This window comes from Staurois parvus, unplaced genomic scaffold, assembly GCF_062004578.1.
Source record: "Staurois parvus isolate SC_StPar_1 unplaced genomic scaffold, SC_StPar_1.0 ptg000745l, whole genome shotgun sequence".
Classification (NCBI taxonomy): Eukaryota; Metazoa; Chordata; class Amphibia; order Anura; family Ranidae; genus Staurois; species Staurois parvus.
In genome coordinates this window covers 76216-103628 of record NW_028318541.1, presented here as the reverse complement: position 1 = coordinate 103628, position 27413 = coordinate 76216, and the positions used below count along the sequence as shown (strand labels likewise).

Below are 27413 nucleotides of genomic sequence, written 5' to 3'. Positions count from 1 at the left end.
TGAATCATTGTATAATGCATTCTTATTACATAGCACAGAGATGTATGTGGCTGAGGATCATGGTCCCGGGCTCTGGTTGGCTGAGTGCTCACTGACCTGAAAAGGAAAGAATCCGTTTTATAAGTGAATGATTAAAATGTAATTGAATGAACAAGTAATAACTACACTTCAGAGTCCCCTATCGCATCAGAAGACCCCATCACATCCGAGTCCTCCCTGTTGATATCAGAAGACCCCACCACATGAGAGTGCCCCCCCCCCCCCCTTCACTTCACGGCAAAACTCGTCCTCTCCATCCCTTTCATGTCAGAAGCCCGCATTTACAGACAATTACATCAGAAGTCCCCCCCTACCCTTTCACATCAGAAGTCCCTCTCCCTCTTTCACATCATAGAAGTCCCCCCCCCTTTCACATCAGATTTCCCCCCCCCCCCTTTCACATCAGACGTCCCCCCCCACCCCCTCGCTGATCTGCATCAATGTGCACCTCGAGTAAAATGGAAATAGGATGGCATTCCCCCACTTAGCCTCTTACAAGGGAGGTTGGGATTGGACGTCTACCAGGGTAACAGGCTTACGTGGAATAGATGGTGGATCAGTGAGTGGGCTCAATAGGTGGCAAAACATTTTGGTGTATTCCTGCTGATCTTTTCTTTGTATCTTGCCTGTCTCTTCCATATTCTCTCTCCATGTTCTTCCTCCTCATCCCTTGCCCATCTCATAATGATTTTTCCATGAAATTAGGCGTTTTGCTAGTCCAGCTCACCTGGTTTGTTTGTTGTGTACAGGTCCCGGCAACCCAACCCATGTTAAAGTGAACACAGCAGTGGGCCCCCCTATACGGTATGTAAACTTAGACAATGATAGTTTGATCTGAAGGGTCAGAGGTATTTTTTATGGAGATCAGTTAAAATCGTTACATACTGAACGTGATACTTGCATGGTTTGTGTGTTGGCTTCCACCAGATCATTTAACTTCCTTCCGCAGTCCAGAAAACCTGATGGTTGTAGAATTGGCTTCCTTTAAAATTGTGAGCACGCACCTAGTACACCCTGAAAAAATGTAATCTTAATTGCAGAGTACACTGCAGTACCTCTTCTTCTCCACAAGATGTCCCCAGTCTTCTACATTGAATGACTCTTAGGAGGACAGACTGTGTGTACAGGGCGTCATGGCCCTGCCCCCTGAGCAGGGCTCCCCTTCACTTACAGTGTAATGGAGACATTAGAGTGTAAGCTCTTCTGGTGCAGACTAATGTGATTGGCTAAGTGTTCTCTGTACAGCACTGTGGTATATGTTAGAGCTATATAAATATATAATAGTTTGTGACTGTGAGGGGGACATTAGAGTGTAAGTTCCTCTGTCGAAGGATTTTACATTTTTAAAAGTAAAACTGCAGAGCATCTACTATTAACTTTTATCCCTTCTGTGTGCACCCCTCTGAAATTTTTCTGACTTAGGGGCTCTCCTGCCCACTGACCCCCCCCAATTGTCAAACCCTTGTCTTCAGAGAGTGCCACAGCTGCCAACGAGTAGTTTTATTGGTCAGAAGATAGTGGGTGGAGTTTAGACCCAAAGTCAGAGAAGTCATGCCCTTTGTAACAAATTGAAGCCAGTGTCAGAGGGGTGCGCTGGGGAACATTTTCTGGCTTAATGAAATAGTATAATACTTTGTGTTGCTTACTTTTGACAAAAATTCCCCTTTTACAACGGCTAACAAGTTCACTTTAAATGCTAAAATGACTGTATGAAAATGCTGGATGAATGGAGAGAGGTCCTTGCCAGGGGGTGACATCACTAGGCTGGGCGCCTGGATTTTCTGAGCCTTTTCTTTAATATGAACCGGCTGCATGCGCTTTGCTGTGAAGATGCTGGCGGTTCATATGTCGTTCTGTTTTTCCCTGTAGGCCCATATGTGGTGTCGCAAGTATCCAGTCTTCCCACAGCAGCATTGCACTGCACCATGGCGGTGGGGCCATCATTGGCGGTTCACCATGTCCCAGCTCCTCTGCTGTGACATACCGGCCGCAGGTGGAGGCTACCTCTACCACCATCACCGCCAGCGTGCCAAGCCCGCAGACTCAAGAACAGCAGGAAATCCTGGAGTGGCTGCGCAAGTTGCGTCTGCACAAATACTACGCCGTTTTCAGCCAGCTGTCCATGAAGAAGGTAATGACAGTTACTGTGTCAGAGTATGGGACGCAGTATACAGAATAATAAATATGGGAGGTGTAGCATACAGGGCTAAAGGCAGAATCCTACTTTAAATTAATGGTAGATGACTGCAGCTGTGAGCTCTTTTATTACCTTCAAGTGTTCCTACCTATCTGTTGTTTTTCCTCTCCTCTCTCTCATCCAATAACAAAATGCCTTGCATGCCGCCTTGTTATCACAGCCTTCTGGTTAGAGTCAGGGCTTGCTGCTAAACCCCACACCCTCTTAATCTTGGCCCATAAGCATGATAAGTGAGTTCACTGGTTAGTAGGAACAAACAGGAGGCAGGAATGGGTGTGCGAGGTTCCAGGAGGTGTCAGAATGGCCTGGCTTCATCCATGGCAAGAAGGTTTGGAAGACTGCTGCAGGTATGTACACCTCTAGGTGTCTGCCCAAGATCCTAGTCATACTTATGTGTTTCATTCAGAAAGGCTTAGTTATAGAGGTCTTCCCAGACCTTCTTTCTAGTTGTCAGCCAAGAGCCTCCTTACTCTAATGCATTTCAGCAGAAAGGAGCCTAGTCCGAGAGATCTTGGATATTAGTCATACGTGTCCTCCCAGACCTGCCTCATCGTGTGCTGCCCAAAATTTCCTCTGGAAAGGGCTTAGTTGTAGAGGCCTTTATTAGAGGCCCATCCAAACCCTCCAAACTGGTCTGCTCGGATCCTCCTCACTCTGACTCCTGTCACATGGAAAAGGCTTAATTGTAGACATTTTATTCTTAGAGGACCATCCACACCCTCTAAAGTGGTCTTCTCAGCTCCTCCTTATTCTGACACGGGGAAAGGGCTTAGTTGTAGAGGTCTGTCCAGACCCTCCATAATGGTGTGCTCAGATCCTCCTTACAATGACGCCTGTCACATTGAAAGGGCTAAACTATAGAGATCTAAGTCTTAGAGGTCTGTCCAGATTCTTCACAGTGATCTGTTCAGACCCTCCTTACTCTGACTAAAACCTTTCCATGTGAAAAGGTGTCATAGAGGTCTATCCAGACCCTCCACAATGGTCTGTCAGACCCTTCTAACAAGAGACTTCGGTATAGACACAGAAAGCATATAGGGGTCACATCAGGCAACAGATGTGACTTGGAAAATTAATGTAGTTTATATTTGTATAAAAAAGTATTTTTTATTGGTCTGCAAATGAGTAAAAATATTAGATATACAAAAAAAGCGATTAGTTTATAGCACACATCTAGATTAACCATAGACCTTAAAACAGCTAAGGGTATCCACATTAAATACTGACATACACAGTTAGACCCTATACAGCCACATCATCACTGATCTGATAACTGCAGATCTACCATGCAGCTGTCTATGGTTAGCGATGCTCTCCCATATCAGATTGCAGGCTCCACTGGTAAATACTACCATGACATTGAAAATCAAATGTATTTAAACAGGAAATCGTGAAAGCCTTCACTGGCCTTTTCCTAATGAAACTTGGAGGAGCCAGAATAAATGAAAGCACAAAAATTCCAAAAGTTACCTAGGGGGTAAGAATCTCCCTTGCGGGTGCTCTTTTACCCTGCCCACTTGCTTCTGCAGTCTTAAGGTGCCTTGGGCCATAATGAGTTAACACACAGGTTAATTAGGTTTGTAACCCCTGCAGTAGTGCTAATTAAAAAAATAGAGCCTAGTTCGATTTAACCCTCATTTGCCAATAGATAATATGCCCACTTGGTTGGTAAATCCTTGGTAAGTATTATGGTATCATTTGGGCCTAATATGGCGGCATCATGAAGACAAGTGGCTCCTAGAATGTAGTATGGCTCACCAAAGTACCATCCAGATCACATATACGCCAAAAAAGTACAATCTATTATCACAGGCACTGCCTTGTAGCTGGGGTTGCAATATTAAGTCACAACCAGGAATACCATCCCTAGGAACTGAGAACCACACTGTCTATCACAGTGGGCATGAACTCGTATGAGAATAATTCCATCATGGGGATGTGAAAACTTTTTGTTTGGTGGTCTGTGAACAACTCTATGGTTAGCAATTAAGATTTGCTTGTACAATCTTAACTCTAAATGTAAGGTATCAGCCAGGACTTCCAGGAGGGATATCCCTAGGAACCTCAATAGCTGTACTCCTTATACTGCATCACGGGATAGACGCTTGCATGGGAGTACTTCCATCATTGGGATAAACAATCTTACTACCCGGTAGCCTGCAATCAACCCTATAGTTGATCAACCGAGGTGTGTAAGCACACTGTCCATATTGCAGTTTCTATGAATCATAAATTAGAGTCAGCGCGCACTTCACAGATTATGATCCTCATTCGTTCCATTGATACACTGTATTTGTTACAAGTGCACTGTTCATACGTTCCAAAGCTGTTTGGTAGGTGTATTAAAAAAAGTGCACTTGTTGAATGTGATGCAACTTGAAACACTTACAGTAGGATCTGACATTTGCTTTTGCAGGTACCATTGAATGGCAGCTCCTCATAGATAGTTGATTGCCTAAAAAGATTCCTCTTCAGTTAGTCAAAAACAGAGGATGGCACCTCTGTATAGAGAGAATCCTGCAGCGGCTAATCAGTTGGCGCTGCTTATTTACCTCTCTGTGGAGAGATTCCAAATATGTAGTCCGGATCTGGACATCCAGATGGCCTTGTCAACCGGTTTCGCTGTGCATAGGCGTAGCTCAGCTTCATCAGAACATCAGACCCTCCTTACTCTGACACCTGTCACATGCAAAGGTCTTAGTTGTAGAGATCTTCGTCATAGAGGTCCATCCAGACCCCCCAAAGTGCTCTTCTCAGCTCCTCCTTATTCTGATGCCTTTCAGATGGAGAGAGCTTAATCTTAGAGCACTTAGTTGTAGAGGACTGCTCAGATCCTCCTTACTCCTGACGTTTTTCACAAGGAAAGGGCTTAGTTGTAGATATCTTAGTCATAGAGATCTGTCCAGATCCTCCACAGTGGACTGCTCAGACCATCCTTACTCCTGAAGCTTTTTACATGGAACGGGCTTAGTTGTGGAGATCGTAGTCATAGAGAGCCATCCAGATCCTCCACAGTGGTCTGCTCAGACCCTTCTTACTCCTGATGCTTTTCACATGGAAAAGGCTAAGTTGTAGAGATTGTAGTCAGAGAGCTGTCCAGATCCTCCAGTGGTCTGCTCAGACCATCCTTACTCCTGAAGCTTTTTACGTGGAACGGGCTTAGTTGTGGAGATCGTAGTCAGAGAGAGCTGTCCAGATCCTCCAGTGGTCTGCTCAGACCCTCCTTACTCCTGACGCTTTTTACATGGAAACAACTTGGTTGTAGCGATCTTAGTCATAGAGATCTGTCCAGATCCTCCAGTGGTCTGCTCAGACCTTCTTTACTATAACACCTTTCACATGGAAAGGGCTTAGTAGTAGTGATTCTCTTCATAGTGGTCTTCCTAGACCCTCCCCATTGTGACGTGCTTTACGTGGAAAGGCCTTAGTTACAGGGTCCGTCCAGCTCCTCTAAATAATGGTCGGCCCAGAGGTTTGTCCGGACCCTCCTTAACTGATGCAGAAAGGGCTTAGTCATAAGATCTTAGTTATTGTGGTCCTCCCAGACCTTCCTTACTGTGATATGTTGTCAGGTTTGTCCTTTAGAGCTGTAGGTAGAAAGAGCACCTGTCATTGGATATAGTGTGCTAGAATTCTATATTCCTGGTAAGAAAGAACAGTGTATGATATTGTCTCCTGACACAGTAATTCTTTGTTTTCAGAGAGTGTTTTGTACAGCTGCGTATAAAAGTGGATTTAAGCTTAGTAAACAGGTATCAGGTTTCTGCTGAAGCCTCTTCTGATCTGTAATGGCCGCTGTGTGCTGCACTGTGCTCTGACTCGGTCTCTTCTGTCCTGCTGCAGTTCTTGAGTCTTACTGAGGAAGATTTAAACAAGTTTGAGTCCCTAACGATGGGTGCAAAGAAGAAGCTGAAGACCCAGCTGGAGCTGGAGAAGTGAGTACCAGCAGGGGGCACTGTCTTCACTTATGACGTGCAGCCACACTGGGGTGTGTGAGCAGAAAATGGAAGTCTCACCCCATTGAACTAGCACAGATGATTTGTAGGGGTTTCAGTAAATTAAATGCACACCCTAACTTGAAAACACTTAGTTTGCTCTGTGTAACATAAACCTTGTTTTTACCTTGTTTTCATCTTTTGTTACATTTCAATGCTGCTGATCTCCTGCAGCCTACTTGCAACCACATCATGTTTACATGAACTCCAACAATTGCTGCATGACATTACTGAGGGTGGGTTTCCTGATGGTGACAACAAAGGGCTATGTCTGTGTAATGTGTGTTGAAACAGTCATTTGCAGTCTCCATCAGAAGCCGGGGTGACAATGCAGGAGCACAGTTAGGAGACAGGGACAGAGTTGTCACCCTATAACAGAAAGTGCCAGCTTTAATAAAAGCTGCAGATTTACAAATATTGAAAATGTCTTTTGAAATGACATTAACAGCTTATATAAAAATTGGTGATTGATTTTACATATACTTTTAAAGTGCACTGTGTGTTCTAGAAGACTATACACCAATCAGCCATAACATTATGACCACCCACCATAACCTGTCAAAACATAACTCCACTAGACCTCTAAACATAAGCTGTTGAACCAAGCCTTCAGTAGCAGATCCTTGTAAGTCCTGTAAGTTGCTAGGTGGGGCCTTCATGGATTGGACATGTTTTTCCTGCACATCCAACCAGGGGCGAACTGACCATTTGGAAACTCTGGCACTGCCCGAGGGCCCGTGGTCAGTAGGGGGCCCCATGAGATGCCCCTGGTACCTTTTTCATAGACTTTTTTGAGTTTGGGCAAGGACACAGGGGTCCCATGATCCCCTATTGCCCAGGGGCCCCATGAGTTGTCAGTCCGCCCCTGCATCCAACAGATGTTTGATTGAATTGAGATTTGAAGAATTGGGGGGCCAAGTCACCACCTTGTGTTCCTCAAACCGTTTTTGAATCCTTTAGACTAGGCCACCTACTTCCATTGCTCCATGGTACAGTTCTGATGCTCGTGTCGATTGTAGGCATTTTTGACTGCGGCTCTGGAACAGCTTGGGCACCTTGACCGATCTGCAGCTCCATATACAACAAACTGATGCATTGTGTGTTCTGACACCATTCTGTTGGAACCAGGATGACCTTTTTCAGCATTTTGACCTACAAAAACTGACCACTGCAGACCGGAAACATCCCACAACAGCTGTAGTTTTGGATTTGCTGTGACCCAGTCGTCTAGCCATTAAAATTTGGCCCTTGTCAAAGTTGCTCATATTCCTTTTTTTTTTTTTTCTTTCTGCTTTCAACACATCAACTTCAGGGCCAACATGTTTACTTGCTGCCTGATTTATCTTATCCACCTTCAGATGCCATTGTAACGAGATAATCAATATTATTCACTTTACCTCTCGGTGTGTGTGGTCTCCATGTAATTCCCTTTTGAACTCCTTTTGTCTAAGATTATGTGAACATTGCCTTGGAATTCGGTCAGCAAACGGACATCACAACAGTGCTTTCTTAAAGGCTCAGTCTACCTTTTAGAAAATAAAAGTAGTAAATGAAGCAAACTTGATTTTATCTGCATTTACTACTTTTTATTTACTGTGTTTTTTTACTATTTAACCTGCATGTACTTTTATTTGCATAGAAGCCTGCAGAGCATTGCACCTGCAATAAGTAAATAAATAACAGAATTATCCAGAAAGAAGCATCCCACAACTTAGCCTTTGAAAATATGATTCTGTATTATGATGTGTTGAAGGGGGAAGGTGTGTGAAGAAGACTTCTGTAGCTATATAGATTGATGGTACACATGTATATTATTTAGATTTTTATATATATATATATATATATATATATATATATATATATATATATATATATATATAGTGTATTCATAAAGTTCTCAGATCCCCTTCACTTTTTTTCAGTGTTGTTTTGTTGCAGCCTGATACTTTAGTTGTTTAAATTCATTTTGTCCTCATTAATCTACACTCAGAACCTCATAATGACAAAGTGAAAACAGAATTTTAGAAATGTCAGTGGTGATTGTAGCCGTATTAGTGCACTTGCGACAGAAACAATTGAGTACTGACGTGATACTTTTTTTTTATTTGCAGTAACATACAATTTTGAGGAAAAGCTTTCTTGTACTGCTTGGACCTTGAAGAAGGGGACATACCCCCGAAAGCTTGTCCTCAGAATTGTATGTTAGTGCAAATAAAAGAAAGTATCACATTAGTACTCAATCATTTCTGTAGAAATGTCAGTGAATTTATTTAAAAGGAAAAACTGAAATATCACATGTACAGTACCTAAGTATTCAGACCCTTTACTCAATACTTTGTTGAAGCACCTTTGGCAGCACTTACAGCCTCGAGTCTTTTTGGGTATGATGCCACAAGTTCTGCACACCTGGATTGGGGGATTTTCTGCCATTCTTCTTTGCAAATCCTCAAGCTCAGTCAAGCTGGATGGGAACCGTTGGTGGACAGCCATTTACAGGTCTCTCCAGAGATGTTCAATAAGATTCAAGTCAGGGCTTTGGCTGGGCCACTCTAGGACATTCACAGAATTGTCCCTAAGCCAATCCTATGTTGCCTTGGCTGTGTGCTTAGGATGGTTGTCATGTTGGAAGGTGAACCGTCAGCCCACTATGAGGTCCTGAGCGTTGTGGAACAAGTTTTCATTGAAGATATCTCTACTTTGCTCCATTCAGCTTTTCCTCAACCCTGATCAGTCCCCCAGTTCCTGCTGCTGAAGAAAAAAACCCACAACATGACGCTGTCACCACCATGCTTCACTGTTGGGTTGGTATTTGGCAGGTAAGCGATGCCTGGCTTCCTTTAAACATAATGTTTAGAATTGAGGCCAATCTTGGTTTAATCAGACCAGAGAATCTTGTTCCACACAGTCTGAGAGTCCTTCCTTTTTTTGCAAATTCCAAGCATGCTTTTATGTGTTTTGCACATAAAAGGAGAGGCATCTGTCTAGCCACTCTGCCATAAAGCCCAGGTCAGTGGAGAGCTGCAGTGATGGTTGTCCTTCTGGAACTTTGTCCCATCTCCACACAGGATTTCTGGAGCTCAGTCAGAGTGACCATCGTGTTGTTGGTCACCTGTCTTACGAAGGCCCTTCTCACCCAATTTCTCAATTTGGCCAGGTGATCAGCTCTTGGAGTCCTGGTTGTGCTAAACTTCTTTCATTTGGGAATTATGGCGGTCACTGTGCTCTTTGGAACCTTCAGTGCAGCAGAATATTTTTATAGTCTTCCCCAGATCTGTGCCTTGGGATAATCCTGTTTCTGAGCTCTGCAGGCAGTTTCTTTGACCTCATGGATTTTGCTCTGATACAGTATGCGATATCACAGGGCTTGACAAATTTACTTTGAATCTATGAGCCAGCTAAAAAAGTTAAGAGGCAGGTTTTTTTTTTCGTAGCATGTGTCGTCAGCGCCTGGGACTTCACCCGTTGCAATTTCTCCTCGTGACAATCACGGCAAAAGCTCGCCATGTTTTAGGCACCACTGAAAATAATGGCACCTGAACCTGTGTTTTGCGATCACAGCGATTCTTCTACAATCCTAAAACCCCTAGGTGTGAATGGAGCCACCCTGATTCACACATGCGATTCTGGATTTGTTTTGAATCTCACAGATTCGCGTGACAGGCTAGATATTTTGTGTTCCTATTGAGGTAGTTCACATAGATACGATCCACACTCATTGTGTTTTAAATGCCATTATAAAAAGGGTCCTGTACGAATTTGTAACGGTGCGTTCCAGACTCAGAAGTGATAGAGTGGCATGCGGAGATATGTAATCATATAGGATTGCTATTGACACCCGCTGAAGTCTGTGGCAGGCGACCTCCGGCTGAAGTCTGTGGCAGGCGACCTCCGGCTGAAGTCTGTGGCAGGCGACCTCCGGCTGAAGTCTGTGGCAGGCGACCTCCGGCTGAAGTCTGTGGCAGGCGACCTCCGGCTGAAGTCTGTGGCAGGCGACCTCCGGCTGAAGTCTGTGGGAGGCGACCTCCGGCTGAAGTCTGTGGGAGGCGACCTCCGGCTGAAGTCTGTGGGAGGCGACCTCCGGCTGAAGTCTGTGGGAGGCGACCTCCGGCTGAAGTCTGTGGGAGGCGACCTCCGGCTGAAGTCTGTGGGAGGCGACCTCCGGCTGAAGTCTGTGGGAGGCGACCTCCGGCTGAAGTCTGTGGGAGGCGACCTCCGGCTGAAGTCTGTGGGAGGCAGTGTGTGAACCCAGGCGCCAGGACACAATCTGTAGTCGCCATGGCGACTTGGTGCGTGGGATTTGTCAAGCCCTGCATTATCAACTGTGAGGCCGTTTATAGAGAGTTGTGTTCCTTTCCAAGTCCAGACTAATTAATTTAATTTACCTCAGGTAGACTCCAATCAAGGTGCAGAAACATCTCCACAACGATCAGGAGAAATGGGAGGCACCTGAGCTAAATTTCAATTGTTGCAAATGGTCTGAATACTCGTGCAATGTGATATTTCAGTTTTTTTATTTTTTATAAATTTGCAAGTATGTCTAAAATTCTACTTTTCGCTTTGTCATTATGGGGTACTGAGTGTAGATTAATGAGAAAAAACTGAATTTGAAAAACTGTAGTATCAGACTGCAACATAAAACTGAAAAACGAGAAGGGGGTCTGAATACTTTTGACTGCAGTGTGTGTGTGTGTGTGTGTGTGTGTGTATATATGTATGTATATATATGTATGTATGTGTATATATGTGTGTGTGTGTGTATGTATATGTATGTATGTGTATATATGTGTGTGTGTGTGTATGTATATGTATGTATATATATATATATATATATATATATATATATATATATATATATATATATATATATATATATATATATATATATGTATGTGTGTGTGTGTATATATATATATATATATATATATATATATATATATATATATATATATATAATGTGTGCGTATAAATATATATATATATATATATATATATATATATATATATATATAGAGAGAGAGATCAGTTTATTTACCATCAAGCTGACAATCCAGTCTTGAATGTATATTTTGTCATCTCCCATATCTCGGATTTGTTGCGTTTTTATTGGGCTGGCTTCATTCTGCAGTGCTGTGCAAGTAACAATGTAGTGAGGGAATCCCATTGATGGTTACTTGGGGTGGTGCAGAAGTGGCCCCTCCACTTTAGTTCACAGAATGACCTTTTATCAAATTATTATAGGAATTTACAGCACCAATTGTACACTGCACTGTGTACATTTTACACAGTACTTTACATATTGTACATTCGCATCAGTTCCTGTCCTCAAGGAGCTTACAATCTAAAGTCCCTATCTCATACACATACTAGGGCCATTTTAGTCAGGAGCCAATTAACCTACCATTATGTCTTTGAAGTGTGGGAGGAAACCGGAGTACCTTGAAGAAACCTACACTAGCACAGAGAGAACATGCAAACTCCATGCGGATAGTGTCCTGGCCGGGACTTGATGCCATATCCCAGAAATCCACTTAAGGAGCTGTATGAGAATTCAAGTGGTCTGTTTCATGTCTATATTTACCCCCATTTGTTTCATTCTGTAGGGAGAAATCAGAGAAGAGGTGTCTGAATCCATCACAGTGTACCTTCACAAGTAGCGGGGTTGCCAGGGTCCCTCCCACTAGCCATGTCGGGCCAATGCAGAGCGTCCACTATAACCATTCTACAGGTGAGATCGCATCAGGTTTCCAGACTACTAGCCATGGAAGTCGGGGCAAAGTCTGACCTTCCAGCCCCCCACTACTGTCTTCTAAGAGCCAGAATTACTAAGAGGGGACAGCGGACTATTTGCTGCAGAAAGGGAATTGCTGCATTTCTTTTACACATTATCTAGTTCAGATCAGCTCAAGGAGGCAAATAAAAACGTTTTTAAAAATTAAAATAAACTTTTCTCTATTTACTTTAGTCATCAATGTATTTTTTAACAGCATTTTGGTAGCATCAACAAGTATATTTTTGCACTCTTCTTAATGCTGTGACATGGTGATCACATGTCTATTGGAGGTTTTATTGACATAACAAGCCTTCAGCCTGTAAATGAACAACTCCTCCTCGAGGCTGCAGTGGGAGCTGCAGTATCTTCTATTTAGTAGTGTTATTGGCAGATACAATTACATTATTTTAAATAAAATTAAATTGTTTTTAAAGGTTTTTTAGGGTTTTTTTTTTTTTTTAGTAAACTAATTATAAATCTCTATACAGTTAATTTAGATTTATGTGAGGCAGTTTATTATTTGATCAGTCCCTGTGGAAGAGACATAATATATTATGCATTTCACATAAGATAATTAATGATGGCAGCCATGTTGGAGTCTGATCCCCAGACTGAGGCTTGGTGGCATTATATTCATTGTGACATCCAAACCGAGGCTTGGTTTAGCTAAGCAGTGGCCATTTTAAATCCATATCGAGGTCTGGTGACACGGCGGCCATTTTTTAGTTCCAATAATTGATCTAAGGGGGCTTATTCCCTCTCTGGATGGCTATAAAAAGCAGCGGTGAGGGTCACACATAGTTTCCACGCCCCAGACAATGTCGTGACAAAACGCGTCGGGTGGAGCTTGTGCGTCTGAAATCTAAACGCTGCTCTCTAACACCAGGAAGTGTACCTGTTTCTGGGACAGGAGAATACTCTGTACACAACGCTGATTTGCCCACCTGAATGTGCAATACTTTATGATGATAAACATGTTTTGTGGTTTTATACGATGGTCGCCCCTTTGTCTTTCTTTGCATGGCCATACTGAGAGGTATTATCGTGTGATTAAGAATGGGGAGGAATTGAAGGTGATACTTCCATCCAGTACCATGATATAACATCTTCCATTTCTGAGGGATTTGGTGGATATATTTGTGACTCTTTTATAAGGGTCCACATGTTATGGTAAGAGTCCTATCGTTTTCTGGTGGTGGAGCACTGATTATATTGAAGACACGTGGTGATTTACTATATGGTTCATAACACTGGGACTATTATTATTATACAGTATTTATAAAGCGCCAATAGTTCGCTCAGCGCTGTACATTACAAAGGGGGACAGAGCATGTGACAGAACAATACCAATACAATGCAAAACATGAGGGGATCGAGGGCCCTGCTCTTTCGAGCTTACAATCTAGGAGGGAGGGGATGGTGGCACAGGAGGAGATAGCTGTGGGGGATAGAGTGGTAGGGAGAGTAGAGGAGGTCGGCAAATTAGCAGGGGGTGGGGTAGGCTTCCCTGAAGAGGTGGGTTTTCAGGGTACGCCTCAAGGAGAGGAAAGTAGGTGATAGTCTGATGGGTTGGGGCAGGGAGTTCCAGAGGATGGGTGACACCCTGGAGAAATCCTGGATGCGGGCATGGGAGGAGGAGACCAGGGAACTAGAGAGAAGGAGGTCTTGTGAGGAGCGGAGTGTGCGTGCTGGGCGGTACTTGGATATTAGATCAGTGATGTAGTTCGGGGCAGTATGGTGGACAGCTTTGTACGTCAGTGTTAGGATTTTGAATTTGATCCGTTGCACAATCGGAAGCCAGTGGAGGGATTGGCAGAGGGGGGTGGCGGAGATGGAGCGGTTGGTAAGGTGAATGAGTCTGGCTGCCGTATTCAGGATCGACTGAAGTGGGGATAGCCTGTGGCGAGGCAGGCCAGTGAGGAGGGAGTTGCAGTAGTTGAGTCGTGATATGATGAGGGAGTGGATGAGCTGTTTAGTGGTTTCTGGGGTTAGGAACGTGCGGATTTTGGCGATGTTGCGGAGGTGGAGTCTGCATGAGTTTGTTAATGATTAGACTTGGGGCTGGAAGGATAAGTTGGAGTCCAGAATGACACCAAGTACTCTGGCCTGCGGGGTGGGCCTGATAGTGGCATTGTTGGACGTGATGGAGAAGTCAGTGGGGGGTGGTGTGCAGGCTGGGGGGAAGACTAGGAGCTCGGTTTTGGAGAGGTTCAGTTTAAGGAAGTGGAGCGACATCCAGTCTGATATGTCATTCAGTAGGTTTGTGATTTGGGTGGAGACTGAGGGGGTGAGGCGAGGGGTTGAGAGATAGAATTGTTTGTCATCGGCATAGAGGTGGTAGTTGAAGCCGTGAGAGTGTATGAGTTGGCCAAAAGAGGAGGCGTAGATGGAGAAGAGAAGGGGCCCGAGGACGGAGCCTTGAGGGACCCCGACAGAGAGGGGGAGGTGGTAGCATTATAGTTAACGCTGGAAGAGCGCTGTGACAGGTAGGATGAGAGCCAGGAGAGAGCGGAATCTCTGAGGCCGAGGGAGTGTAGTTTTTTTTTGAGGAGGAGGGGGTGGTCGACTGTGTCGAAGGCCGCGGAGAGGTCAAAGAGTAGGAGCACTGAATAGTGGCCATTAGCTTTGGCGGTTAGAAAGTCGGTGGAGAGTTTGAGTAGGGCGGTTTCGGTGGAGTGTAGGGGACGGAAGCCGGACTGTAGGGGATCGAGGAGGTTGTTGTCTTTGAGGTGAGAGCTTAGACGAGTGTAGACTAAGCGCTCGAGGAGTTTGGATGTGAATGGGAGCAGGGAGATGGGTCTGAGGTTGTTCGGGTCATTGGGGTCCAGGGAGGGCTTTTTAAGTATGGGGGTGATGTGTGCATGCTTCAGAGGGGAGGGGAATCATTTCTACATTTAGACTCATTTATGTTATTACTTATATGGTTGTGACAGATTCCGAGTTGCGACATTTGAGCGCGGCAATTTATTTATATTCTTTGTATACACTTGACCTTGCCAGCAGCTATTTTTTCACTTTTTCACTATTTGCACAGCGTTTTTTGTTTCTTCATCTTTTTTAAGACCCGTAATTAGTTTTAACTTTTCTGCTTTAGAGCTTCATATGTAGAAAAAGGAGCAGTTCTGTGCTTGTGCATGGCTGGAAGCAGTAACATCTACATTGCTGGTACTCCTACTTTCTTAAAGAGGTTGTAAAGGCTCAAGGTTTTTTTATCTTTATGCATTCTGTGCATGAAGGTAAAAAACCTGTATGCAGCAGCCCCCCCAGCCCTTCCTAATACTCACTTTCGCAGCGATGTGCACAAGAGCCTCGGCTCTCCAGGGTCTCTCCCACCCATTGGCTGTAAATCACAGCCAGCGAGCCAATGGGGAGAGAGCATGGGGGGGGGGCGAGACAAGGCTGTGTGTGAATGGGAACACAGAGCAGTGGCTCAGAAGCAAGCCTGCGGGCACCCCCATAGCAAGCTCCTTGCTGTGACGGCACTTGGCAGGAAGAAGGGGCCAGGAGGGCCGGTGGGGGACCTGAGAAAAGGGAAGATCGGGGCTGCCTTGTGCTGAACCTACCTGCACAGAGCAGGTAAGTATGACATGTTTGTTTTTGCTGCCCAGGCCATATGCAAGGACTGCCTTCATGGGTTCTTCCTGCAGCAGAGCATGGATAAAAAGCTATGAGCTTAGGCATCCCTTTAGCTGTATGGGCAGAGACATGGACTGGGACTAAGTCGATGAGCTGAGAGATTATTAATTCCTGGCACCCCTCTTAGAGCTGTACAGGCAGTGACTGAACAGCTTCTAATGCACCCTGCAAGGCAGCATAGCCAACCCATAGGAGGACGTGCAGTGGGCAGCATTTTTTTTTTTCTGCAGCATGGAGTGACAAGGGAAGAAAATAAATATGTAGCAAGCCAGCAAGGCTAACAATATGAAGAATGTTTTAGGGTTTAATAACTCTTAAGTGATGCATGCTGATGCTCTTAAATTTTGTGTGGGCATCTAGGCATCATTGACCACTGGTCATAAAAGACTTAAAAAAATTATGTAATTTTTTTTCTTTCTCGGTAGAACTGTCTGTAGACGTGGAGCCAACAAGTCCTCAAATGCCTCAAGAAGGCAGCTCGTCATCCGAGTACTCCAGTTCCCCTTCCAGCCCAATGGGACTGCAGACACGAGAGGAGAGCTCGGACAGCGCAGAAGAAATGGACAGGCGTAAGTAGCCCATTATCTTCCTGTTATCGGTAAAGCAGCCTATGGGACAAGGTCTGATCATTCTTTCTCCGTAGGTCTTGGTAGACACTTGGACTGCGCAGAGAAGGAAAAGTCTGTCTTGTTGGTGAATCACTTTACGACAACCTCGGTGCGTCCGACAGCTCAGGTTCTGCCTGTTCAGAATGACGCAGGATCCAGTGCCGCGAGCCATCACCCTCTGCCACTTCAGATCATTACCGGGACCCCGACTCATATCGCTCCCCTTCACCTCATCAACACTTTGCACAAGTCAGACCGCGGAGGCACTGAGATCAAACTCCTCCAGTCTCCGCACTCTTTCCTGTCTTCAGAGGAAAGGAACAAATCATTAACTGCACCCAGGAGCAGCATCAAAATCGAGAAGAGCTTTGGTGGCATGCTTCTCGATGTTAAGGCTCAGTCTAGCCCTTTGCAATCTGGACAGGTTCTTTCCATAATGCCTGACAGCAGTGCTATGGCTCAGACCATGGCCTTCGGCGTCCGCACCAAAGTCGGCAGTTCCATGTCTGGGGAAAGGACGATGAAGCCAACTTCGGTGATGGTGGACAGCAGCACACCAGCCACTCCATCATCTGCACCAGTCTTCCACATTGCTCGCACCCCGGTGAAGCTTCTGGTGTCATCCGCCGATTCTTCTATGGTTGGGCAGATGTCATGTTCCAGTGTCTCCCCCGCAATAATAAGCCCCAGAAATGTTCTCTATACAGCCAATACCAAAGTTGCCTTCTCCACCATGAGTGGCACACCGGTAGCTCAGATGTCCGGCAACTTCTGTGCAAACAGTAATGCCTCTTCGAGCAGCCTCACATCTACATCGTACAGCATAGCCAACCTGCCCAGCTGCCCAGTGCCCAGTTCGAGCCCAACGTCTGTGTCTGACAATAGCTACTACAGCGGCGGAGGGAACTCACCGACCATGAACTTGCAAGTTGCCAGCCAGACGCCGGGCCACCACCACCTACACCACCAACAGCAGCAGTCCCAGGCAGGGTGCACCGTGTGCAGCTCTTGCGGGTGCAGCGGTAGCTGCGGAAGCAGCGGTGTAGCCGTCAACTACGGAAACTATTTTCAGCACTTCTCTGCACCCTCCATGTTTCCGTTTTCTCTCATGCCCTTCAACCCAATGTGCAATAACGGGTATATCAACACCCAGCAATACAACAATAGCTCCTCCTTCCCTGTCATGCACAACCCCTACAGCAACAGCCTGAACCCCGACTCCATGCTGACTGGGCAGCCAAGCTTCTCTATTCCCCCTATGCAGAACTTTATTACTGGCACAGCGGGGGTGTACCAACCTCAGGGAATAATGGGAGCCATTAATGGCACGCCGCACAAGAAGAGCGGCAATGTCTCGTGTTATAACTGTGGGGTCAGCGGGCATCGAGCTCAGGATTGTAAGCAGCCATCGATGGATTTTAATCAGCAAGGTAATTTGTTTTGGGGCAGGGATACATTTAAAGGGATTTTGTAAAGGTTTTTTTTTTTTTTTTTTTTTAATTATTTTGGTTCATTAAGGGACACAGGAAAACTGTAGGCCAGTCCTGGAAAACCCCTACACTACCATTCCTCAGTTTCTTGCTCATCTCTGCTGTGTTAAGAACTTTTTTGCTTCTTCGATTTTTCCTTCAGTCCAGACTCTTCTGTACATCTCTGCTGGAGCTTTGCCTCTTCAGTTGCAGCTGTCGTCCTCAGCCTGGCTTTTGAAGTGTCACTTCTGGACAACTCTGAACTGGATTTTGTGGGGATAGCCTAGAAGTGACCTTGGGGTACTGGATTCCGCATGAGGCACAGCCGGGATGAGTACCAGAAGGCTACAGTACATCTTTCGCATAGGTCACTTGGCACATTTACTTCTCTGTTCTTGATGGTTTTTGCAGCAGAATGGGTCAATGCTGTAGGACTGAGCACTGACATCACCTGCTATGTGGTGTGTTGCATGCTTGTGCACTATGCTCTCTTTCCTGCCATACAGGATCTAGGAAGCATCTCCCTTCCACTGCCCCCTCTTGCAAGGGCCCCATCAAAGTTCAATCTGTTCCTCCTGAATGGGGTGACTTTGGTCACCTCTGGCTATCTGACCTTCACATGCTACCAGCCGTCCAATTTCTGTGAGTACTTAACCATTTCAATACCGGGCAAATTTACACCTTCCTGCCCAGGCCAGTTTTCACGTTTCAGCGCTTTCACATTTTGAATGACAATTGCGCGGTCATACAACATTGTACCCAAACTAAAATTTTATCATTTTCTTCACACAACTAGAGCTTTCTTTTGGTGGTATTTCATCAACGCCAAGGTTTTTATTTTTTGCTAAATTAACAAAAAAAGACCAAAAAGTTTGAAAAAAAAACACGTTTTTCTTTGTTTCTGTTATAAAAGTTTACAAATAAATAATTGTTCTTCATAAATTTAGGCCAAAATGTATTCTGCTACATGTCTTTGGTGAAAATAACCCAAATTAGGATGTATTATTTACTTTGTAGGAAAGTTATAGAGTTCACAAACTATGGTATAGATCTGAAAATTGATCAATCCTGAAGTACTGACAGCCAATCTAATTTCTTGAGGTCCAAGAATGTCAGAATAGTACAGATATCCCCCAAATGACCCCTTTTTGCAGAGTAGACAGTCCGACGTACTTCATAAGAGGAATGGCGAGTTTTTTGAAGTTGTGTTTTTTTTGTCATAATTTTTCGGAAAATTAAAAAATTAAAAATTTTATTTTCAAATTCTTTTTTATTTTTTTTTTACATACTGTCACCAGTGCAGTACAGCATCATCATATAAGTGGCATGGCGGTGAACAGGGACACTGACTTGTGACAGTATAAAAAAATATATTTTTTTTATTTTTAATTTTTTATTACATTTATTTTTTTTAAGATTTTACTATGAGCAAAGTAGTACAATGTTACCATAGTAACATTGTACTACTTTGGGGAAGTGATCAGTATTTATTTTACACAATTTGCTTATAGCAAAGAATTACTTTGCTATAAGCAAGCATCTACTGAATGACATCGATTCATTCAGTTTTTTTTTTTTTTTGTGCTTAGCTGTGATTTGGTCACAGCTAATCACATGACATGTGCATGTGACCTGCTGTGACCATTCACAGCTAGGCACTAGTATACAATGGATGGCATGAATGAAGCCATCCATTGTATACAACTGTCGTGTGACCTGCTGTGATTGGTCACAGCAGGTCACATGGTACCGGCAATGGGAGCCGGTCCTCAGATCTGTCATCTGCTGTGTCCGAGGTACACGGCCAGTGACAGATCGCGCCGCTGCGTGGCTCTGCAACCGCGCGAGCTGTGCATGTGCGGGAGGACGCCAAATGGCGTACACCCTGGAAAGCTACAGCATTTTTGCAGCTGCCAAACGGCTATAGGACGGACGGCTAATGGTTAAAGCCTTGCTTTGTACCTTGAATGTGTATGTTGCCTTATCACCGAGGTTTTCTAAGTCCTCTTAGCTCTGTTGGGTGTGGCTGCTTCCTCTGCCCTTTTTTAGCGTAGGTCCTTACTTTGGTCATGTAAGACTTTATGGCCCAAAAACCCAGTTATTTTCTGACTTTGATGTCAAAGGTTACAAGCATGCTCCCACATCCCCTCCAGCAGATTTTGTATCTGGTTTGCCTGCAGCCATAGCCGTTTCTGTGCCATCAGCCGCTCCAGTCCTTAACTGATCAGCTTTTTACGGAAGGAGTTGCAGTCAGTTGATATTACTCTGATAAAAAGGAGACCATTTTGGCTTCTAATCCTATTGAGGCTGTGCACACCACTCTAGCCTAGAGGATCAGCCTGTTACTTCTACCAGTGCAGTTTCCAGCCTTGGGTCATGTAAAACTTCTGTGGCCACAAAGACTTTGCCTTTACACTTTTTCAACTATTTCTCTTTTGGCAATTGGAAACACCCGCTAAGTTATTGATGCTCCCAAGAGCTTATTAGCTTTGTATTCATTTGGTGTGGATTTTGCAGAGAAGCAGACCAGTCCCACTGTGGATATGTCATGCCTTAACAAGGTGCTTACTATCCTGGTGGAGACATTCGTTTCTCTAGGAACCCAGTTAATAAACGGTTGGAAGCCGTTTGTGGATCCCTGTTGTTTCTGGCAGATCCTGCCCTTCACCTGATTCTGTCCGTGACTTTACTTGTCAAACCGTGTCTTAACTGGCCAAAATCCCTTGAGAGATCTAACAACTACTGCAGGTAATTGCTTACTTTTTGAACATATTGAGAAGATGGCTTTAGAAACTTCAACTTTGTCAGACCTCAGGTCTCTCCTTTCATTTCCAATGTGGTACATATGTGTAGTTCACTTTGTCTATAGGCATACTGTGGAGCCCTTGTATGTCTGATCTGCATGGCCTATGATGTACAACATTTCTTTGAAACAAATCTTGATGATGTTCCCAAGAATGTTACTGGTGGTAAGATCAAACATCTTCATCAGCGGAAGAAGCCTACAGAACAGACTGCAAAGTATTCCCCTGCTCTGACTGCTAATAAATGTCCCCTTCGTTGCTCTATTCCCATGTTGAGACTTCTCTCCCCAAGCTTGCTGCCCCATCTACCCATTAGTTTTTTTTTTTTTCATGAAAGTGCGACCCCAAAGTTGGGAGATGTTTGTTAACCTTTGCAGACCAGGTTGCCCCTGGTTTGGTGACTGAAGAACCCAGAGTCCTTTCTTCCCATCATTTGAAGGATCCTCACAATGGATGCCAGCTGATCAGGTTGGTGAGGAGTCCTGAGCATCATGTCGCGCAGGGAACTTGGTTGCTGGAGGAGTTTCATCTCCCAACCAACATCTTGGAACTTCGGATAATTTTGCTCTCTTGCAGCACTGGACCATCCTACTGAGGGTCATTCAATGCAGATTTATTTGGACAATGCTACAGTGGTGACATACATCCGTCATCAGTGAGGGACCAGAAGTCTTGCCACGGCAAGAGAGATCAATCTGATCCTATTCTGGACAGAACCTCTGTTAGGTGAGTGTCTGAACTGGTGATCTTCTCCTGCAAGAATGTTTTTACATTGCATTGGGACAAAGTGGTGCTGATTCCCAGGACTTCTTTCTTGCCTATGTGGTTTTTGCCTTTCACTTCGATAAAGCTATTTGTTCTTTTGTCCATCTGGCTGGCATTTACATAAAGGCAATTTCCCTCCATTGTCTAAATGTGGTTTGAGCAGTGAAATTTTATTCCCCAGCCACTGCTTGGGGAAAGACTGATTCTTTTTCTCATCCTGGATTGACCCCATAAGGGTGTTCCAGTTTCTCGTTTCACCATCTCTAGATAGCTAAGGCAGACCATCTTACAATCTTATGGTCTCAAGAATCTGGTTCCACCCTTTCCTGGAAAGGTGCAGTCTGTGAGGCCTATGCATTCTTCACAGGCTTGGTAATATCAGGCAACTGTTTCTCAGTTGCAAGGCTTACACCTGGTTGTCTGTTCACCAAGTTCTACCAAATGGACACTTTGGACTCATCTGATGCCAGCTTTGGGTCCTTTGAGGTCCTTCCGACAGCCCTTTAAGCTGCAGCCTGCCCTTAGTTCTTTCTTTTGTTTGGCCTGTTTGTGATTGTTCGCTCTGTTGTCCACCCCTCAGTTTAACTTTTTTTGACTTCCTGAAGGTTAGATTTCTGTGTTCCTCAGTGGAAATCGTTAATATTTTTTACTCGGTGTAAAATAATTTTTGGAGTTCATTGAGGAGACACACAGGTTATACCTCTGTTTATGATCATGTTCCCAATACTGCTTTGCTACAAAACTGAGGCATGCTGGTAGTAGGAGGGGGTATCCTGGGCTGCCCTATAGGTTTTTGTTTTTTTTTTGTATTGCTGATGTCCATTTCCCAGGAGGCAGTATAACCCAAAGGTGAAAGACATCTCTCAGTGGACTCCAAGGAAAAGGTTTTTCGATGAGTTTTTACTAAACCAGTACCTATACGGTTTGCATCAAAGGAAATGTTATTGATTGTGTGAAAGGAATCAATTATGCTTTTATGTTAGAATACAAATGCTTTTGTTAAGTAGAATGGGGGAAAGGCTGGAACCCTCATCAGATTTTTTTTTTTTCTCCTAAATTCTTTATGGGTCACACCCACACACAACAAATATACAGTGTCTCCCTTTCAGGGAGTAAAAACATCCAATATGAGCAACTTTGAGCGAAGTACAGAAAATCATTACAGTAAGGGTGAGTGACCGTTCCCCATAGCCAGAGTATCATATATGGTATCAGACATAGTACAATGCCTTGGGATGTAGAGGAATGTACTGGCATTCAACTTTTTCAAAATTTCTAGCATAGAAGATGGGAAAACAGAGTATCCGAGGGGGGCATCCTGGAGTCCAACGGAAGTGGGGTCTGTGTAGGGGAGGGAAGGGGAGTATATATGCGGACCCCATCAGATTTTTATTTTTCTGTGTTCCTGTTGCAGATCTTTTGTTTCCTGTCTTGTGAAACCATTGTCAGCAGGACAAGAAATGAGAATAGATCTTTCTAATAAAACTTCAGGGATAGCAGTAAAATCCTGACAAGACTTCTTCCCCACCCTATCCAAAACATAAAAAAATAGTCTTTTGGACAGTCCGGTTACATTATGAGTCCTTCATCATTCTCTCCAGCAGTTGGCAGTCCCTACTCTTAGGCCCTCTGCACTCCTCTCAGCACATACTACCCACTGTTAGGCCCTCTGCACTCCTCTCAGCACATAATACCCACTGTTATGCCCTCTGCACTCCTCTCAGCACATAATACCCACTGTTATGCCCTCTGCACTCCTCTCAGCACATGCTAACCACTGAGATTTCTTCTCCTCTACAGCTCAGAGTATCCATTGTCATACCTTCTGCGCTCCTCTCCAGCACATACTACCCACTAGCTGACCCCCTGCACTCCTCCCCAGGACATACTACCCACTGGCATACCTTCTGCACTTATCTACTGCACATAATTCCCACTGTCATAACCTTTGCAGTCTCCTTTTGCACATATTGCCTACTGCACTCCTCTCCAGCACATACTGCCCACTGACATACAGTGAAGGAAATAAGTATTTGATCCCTTGCTGATTTTGAATGTTTGCCCACTTACAAAGAAATGATCAGTCTAAAAATCAAATGTTCGGTGTATTGTAACACTGAGAGACAGAATAGCAACTAAAAATTCAAAAGAAATGCATGTCTAACAAATTATGCACTGATTTGCATGTTCATGAGGGAAAGAAGGATTTGATCCCCTATCATTCAGCAGGATTTCTGCCTACCAGGTGTCTTTCATACAGGTAACAAGCTGAGATTAGAAGCAGTCTCTTAAAGAGAGTGCTGCTAATCTCATTTTGTTACCTGTATAAAAGACACCTGTCCACAGGAGCAATCAAACAATCAGATTCCAAACTCTCCACCATGGCAAAGACCAAAGAGCTGTCCAAGGATGTCAGGGACAAGATTGTAGACCTACACAAGGTTGGACTGGGCTACCAAACTATGGCCAAGCAGCTTGGTGAGAAGGTGACAACAGTTGTTGCAATCATTCGCAAATGGAAGAAACACAAAACAATTGTCAGTCTCCCTAGGTCTGGTGCACCATGCAAGATCTCACCTTGTGGAGTGTCAATGATCATGAGAACAGTGAGGAATCATCCCAGAACTACATGTGAGGATCTTGTCAATGATCTCCAGACAGCTGGGACCAAAGTCACCAAGAAAACAACTGGTAACACACTACGCCGACAAGGATTGAAATCCTGCAGTGCCCACAAGGTCCCTCTGCTCAAGAAAGCACATGTCCAGGCCCCTCTGAAGTTTGCCACTGAACATCTGAATGATGCAGAGGAGGACTGATTGAAAGTGTTGTGGTCAGATGAGACCAAAATAGAGCTCTTTGGCATCAACTCAACTCGCCATGTTTGGAGGAGGAGGAATGCTGCCTATGACCCCAAGAACACCATCCCAACTGTGAAACGTGGTGGAAACATTCTGCTTTGGGGGTGTTTTTCTGCTAAGGGGACAGGACAACTGCTCCACATCAAAGGGACGATGGACGGGGCAATGTACCGTCAAATTTTGGGTGAGAACCTTCTTCCCTCAGCCAAAGCGTTGAAAATGGGCTGTGGATGGGTGTTCCAGCATGACAATGACCCAAAATACACGGCCAAGGCAACAAAGGAGGGGCTCAAGAAGAAGCACATTAAGGTCCTGGAGTGGCCTAGCCAGTCTCCAGACCTTCATCCGATTGAAAATCTGTGGAGGTAGCTGAAAGTTCGAGTTGCCAAACGTCAGCCACCAAACCTTAATGACTTGGAGAGGATCTGCCAAGAGGAGTGGGCCAAAATCCCTCCTGAGATGTGTGCAAACCTGGTGGCCAACTACAGGAAACGTCTGACCTCTGTGATTGCCAACAAGGGATTTGCCACCAAGTGCTAAGTCATGTTTTGTGAAGGGGAGCAAATACTTATTTCCCTCATGAACACCCAAATCAGTCATCATTTGTTAGACATGCATTTCCTTTGAATTTTTTGTTGCTATTCTGTCTCTCAGTGTTACAATACACCGAACATTCGATTTTTAGACTGATCGTTTCTTTGTGAGTCGGCAAACATTCAAAATCAGCAGGGGATCAAATACTTACACTGTACCCTCTGCACTCCTCTCAGAACATACAGCTTACTATTAGTTATATCTTTCTGCCCTTGTGACTGGCTACAAACGTACAACGTAAGTTACAGTCTCCTTACTGGAAAGGAGAATATCTTCAACAGACTAATGACATCATCTCAGCCTAGGCAGAAGCAGACTGGAGCTCAAGGACTTTTTAATGATTCTGTTGCTGTACATTATGAGATGTCAGGAGTTTGTTCATGGGGACTTGTAAAGTTACTGAAAGGTCCATGTTAAGAGACCAGCTAATTAATCCTAAGGAGGGAGAATACATGGGCTACAGGCTGTGCTGCTTTAGAAAGGAATTTTCTTGGGAACAATTGGAGAAATCTCTACAGACAGGAGGGTAAATAGAAGGAATATTTCATTAAAATATATTAAGCCCTCACCTTTTTTTGTCATTCTTCAGGTACTTTCCATCTTAAATACGCCCCACCATCGGACGGTTTGGACTCTGCAGACTAACCCTCCCGACACTATTATTTGAAGATGGTGCCATAGGACCCCCTGTGTACGAGGGGAAGCCCTGGCATCGAAACGGTGCTTTATTTATCCCAGACTGAAGTGAAGATTCTTCAGGGACTCTTCTTTTTCTGTATTGCCAAATTCAGCTTCAAGGATATGTTTTAACAGGAGCACTTTGAACCGGGCCCCAGTAAAGCTCTGGTTTGAAAGCCTACTCAGCGGAGGAGAAACCTAGGAAGAACTGAGACTGTTCTCCTCCACCCACATCTTAAACTTTTCTAGGGCAGCTACTATAATAGTCAAGTTAAAATACGCGTCTCTTTACCCGCCACGCAGCTCCAGCTGCTGGAGATCGCTGGGAATTAATCACTGGGATACTCTTGCGGATTGCACTAGGGAAGAATGTACAATATCTTTTTTTTTTTTTTTTTTCATGAAATGTTGCTGGGATTTTTAACAACTTTGCAACACAAACAGTAGACAATTCCTAACTTTGACCGAAATACTAATTGCTCCCCCTGGCCTCCTGGATCGTAACCAGTAACGCTTCAACTTTGAGGATTTTTGCACTTTAACGTTTCATTTTGTTACTTTTTTTCATTGGATCTGTGTTACGAATTGGGGACCCTCCGAAGCTCGTTATATCTCCTTCAGAAATTGTTCCACCAAGAAGAACTGTGGAGAACATAGCCCCAAACAGTTAAAAGGAAGCAGAACAAGAGACCATTGCCACTAAGTTGCTGTCAGGGCTAGTGCCCGGCCATTGCAGTATTATTTAATCAGATTTACAACAAAGGGCTTTAGCTACTCAAACTTCTAAAAAAAAAACACAAACACTAAACTGTTAACACTAGGGTCCCACCATTGCTGGTGGTCTGTCTTTTTTAACACGTCCTCAACATTTCAAGAACGCTACTTTGCTCTCTTGGAAGTACAGGATTTTGTTTTTGATACGGTTTTGCAAGGACTACGTATGGATGAACTGATATATAGATTAAAAAGCTCTTTTGGGTTATTTTATATTTTATTGGGGTCATTCTTATTATTCCAGACCCTTCTGTACCAGATCTTTGAAGAGCCACAAAGTATTGAAAGCCTGCAGATAGGGTATTGAGAGCCTGCAGATGTGGTATTGAGAGCCTGCAGATGGGCACGAGACATTATAAACACTAACTTGACTTTAGCACTTGTTTCTCAGTCGCTGTACTGATTGTTTTCAGCTCAGAACTCCTGTGGAAACCAAAGACAAAACACGGTGGAGAAAGCAGAGCTGGTTAAGCCATTCAATTTTTCTTATTGCTTCCTCAATGCAACACCATTGACCGAGATCAGACGGTTCTGGGTTTGCTTTTGTTCTTTTTGATCTGCATTTCAGTATGTTGTTTCCTGCTATGGGTATGCATTGAAAACACTATAGATACCTTAGGCTACTCATATCAGCCATTTGTTGCATGGGGCCCTAGAGCCAGTTGGTATTCAAAGGGTGGTCCAACACCTTGATAAAGGGTTTAAAGAACAACAGCCTAGTTATCAAATTAAAAAAAAAAAAAAAACTTTTGCCAGAAATAATTCTTCCATAGAATCAGTTGCCTTGACTTTTGACTGAGACTCGGACCTAAATTGTAGATGTGAGGATGTCCTTCTGTATTACATTGGTCTTTGCTTTACCCCCAGTTCACATATATGCGGCCGTACGGGCCACGTTTTGCGCGGGCACGAGAGCCCATTCATTTGAATGGACTCCCGTGCCCCGCAGAGAAGAAGTCCCTGAACTTCTTCTGAAAACGCAGCCCTCTCGGGAACCTCCGTTCCCAGTACGGTTGTGTTTTCCAATGCGGGCGGCATGCCATTAGAACTAATGACACCCACCCGCGGGTCCGCATTCCTCTGTGTGGGTGGTGCGGCTACACGGATTATCGTGCGGATCAACAGCCATACCACCCGCACAGATGTGAACCAAGCCTTAATGTCCCTTGTGGTTCCTAGCAAAACCGTTTCATCTCTCCTACAGATCTTAAAAAGAACCTTTT

General features: G+C 44.3%; 1 protein-coding gene across 1 annotated transcript in view; it reads left to right on the top strand.

Annotated features, from left to right (window-relative positions):
• ZCCHC14 (zinc finger CCHC-type containing 14) overlaps positions 1 to 26650 on the top strand; it is a 78675-nt gene extending 52025 nt beyond the window's left edge. The window contains exons 8-14 of the mRNA XM_089654116.1: positions 789 to 843; positions 1909 to 2170; positions 6080 to 6171; positions 11832 to 11956; positions 16063 to 16206; positions 16281 to 17675; positions 25328 to 26650. Of these exons, the coding sequence (XP_089510242.1) occupies positions 789 to 843; positions 1909 to 2170; positions 6080 to 6171; positions 11832 to 11956; positions 16063 to 16206; positions 16281 to 17675; positions 25328 to 25383 (2129 nt within the window). The 3' untranslated portion in view covers positions 25384 to 26650. The remainder of the gene's footprint in view (positions 1 to 788; positions 844 to 1908; positions 2171 to 6079; positions 6172 to 11831; positions 11957 to 16062; positions 16207 to 16280; positions 17676 to 25327) is intronic.
• Positions 26651 to 27413: the final 763 nt, after the last annotated feature.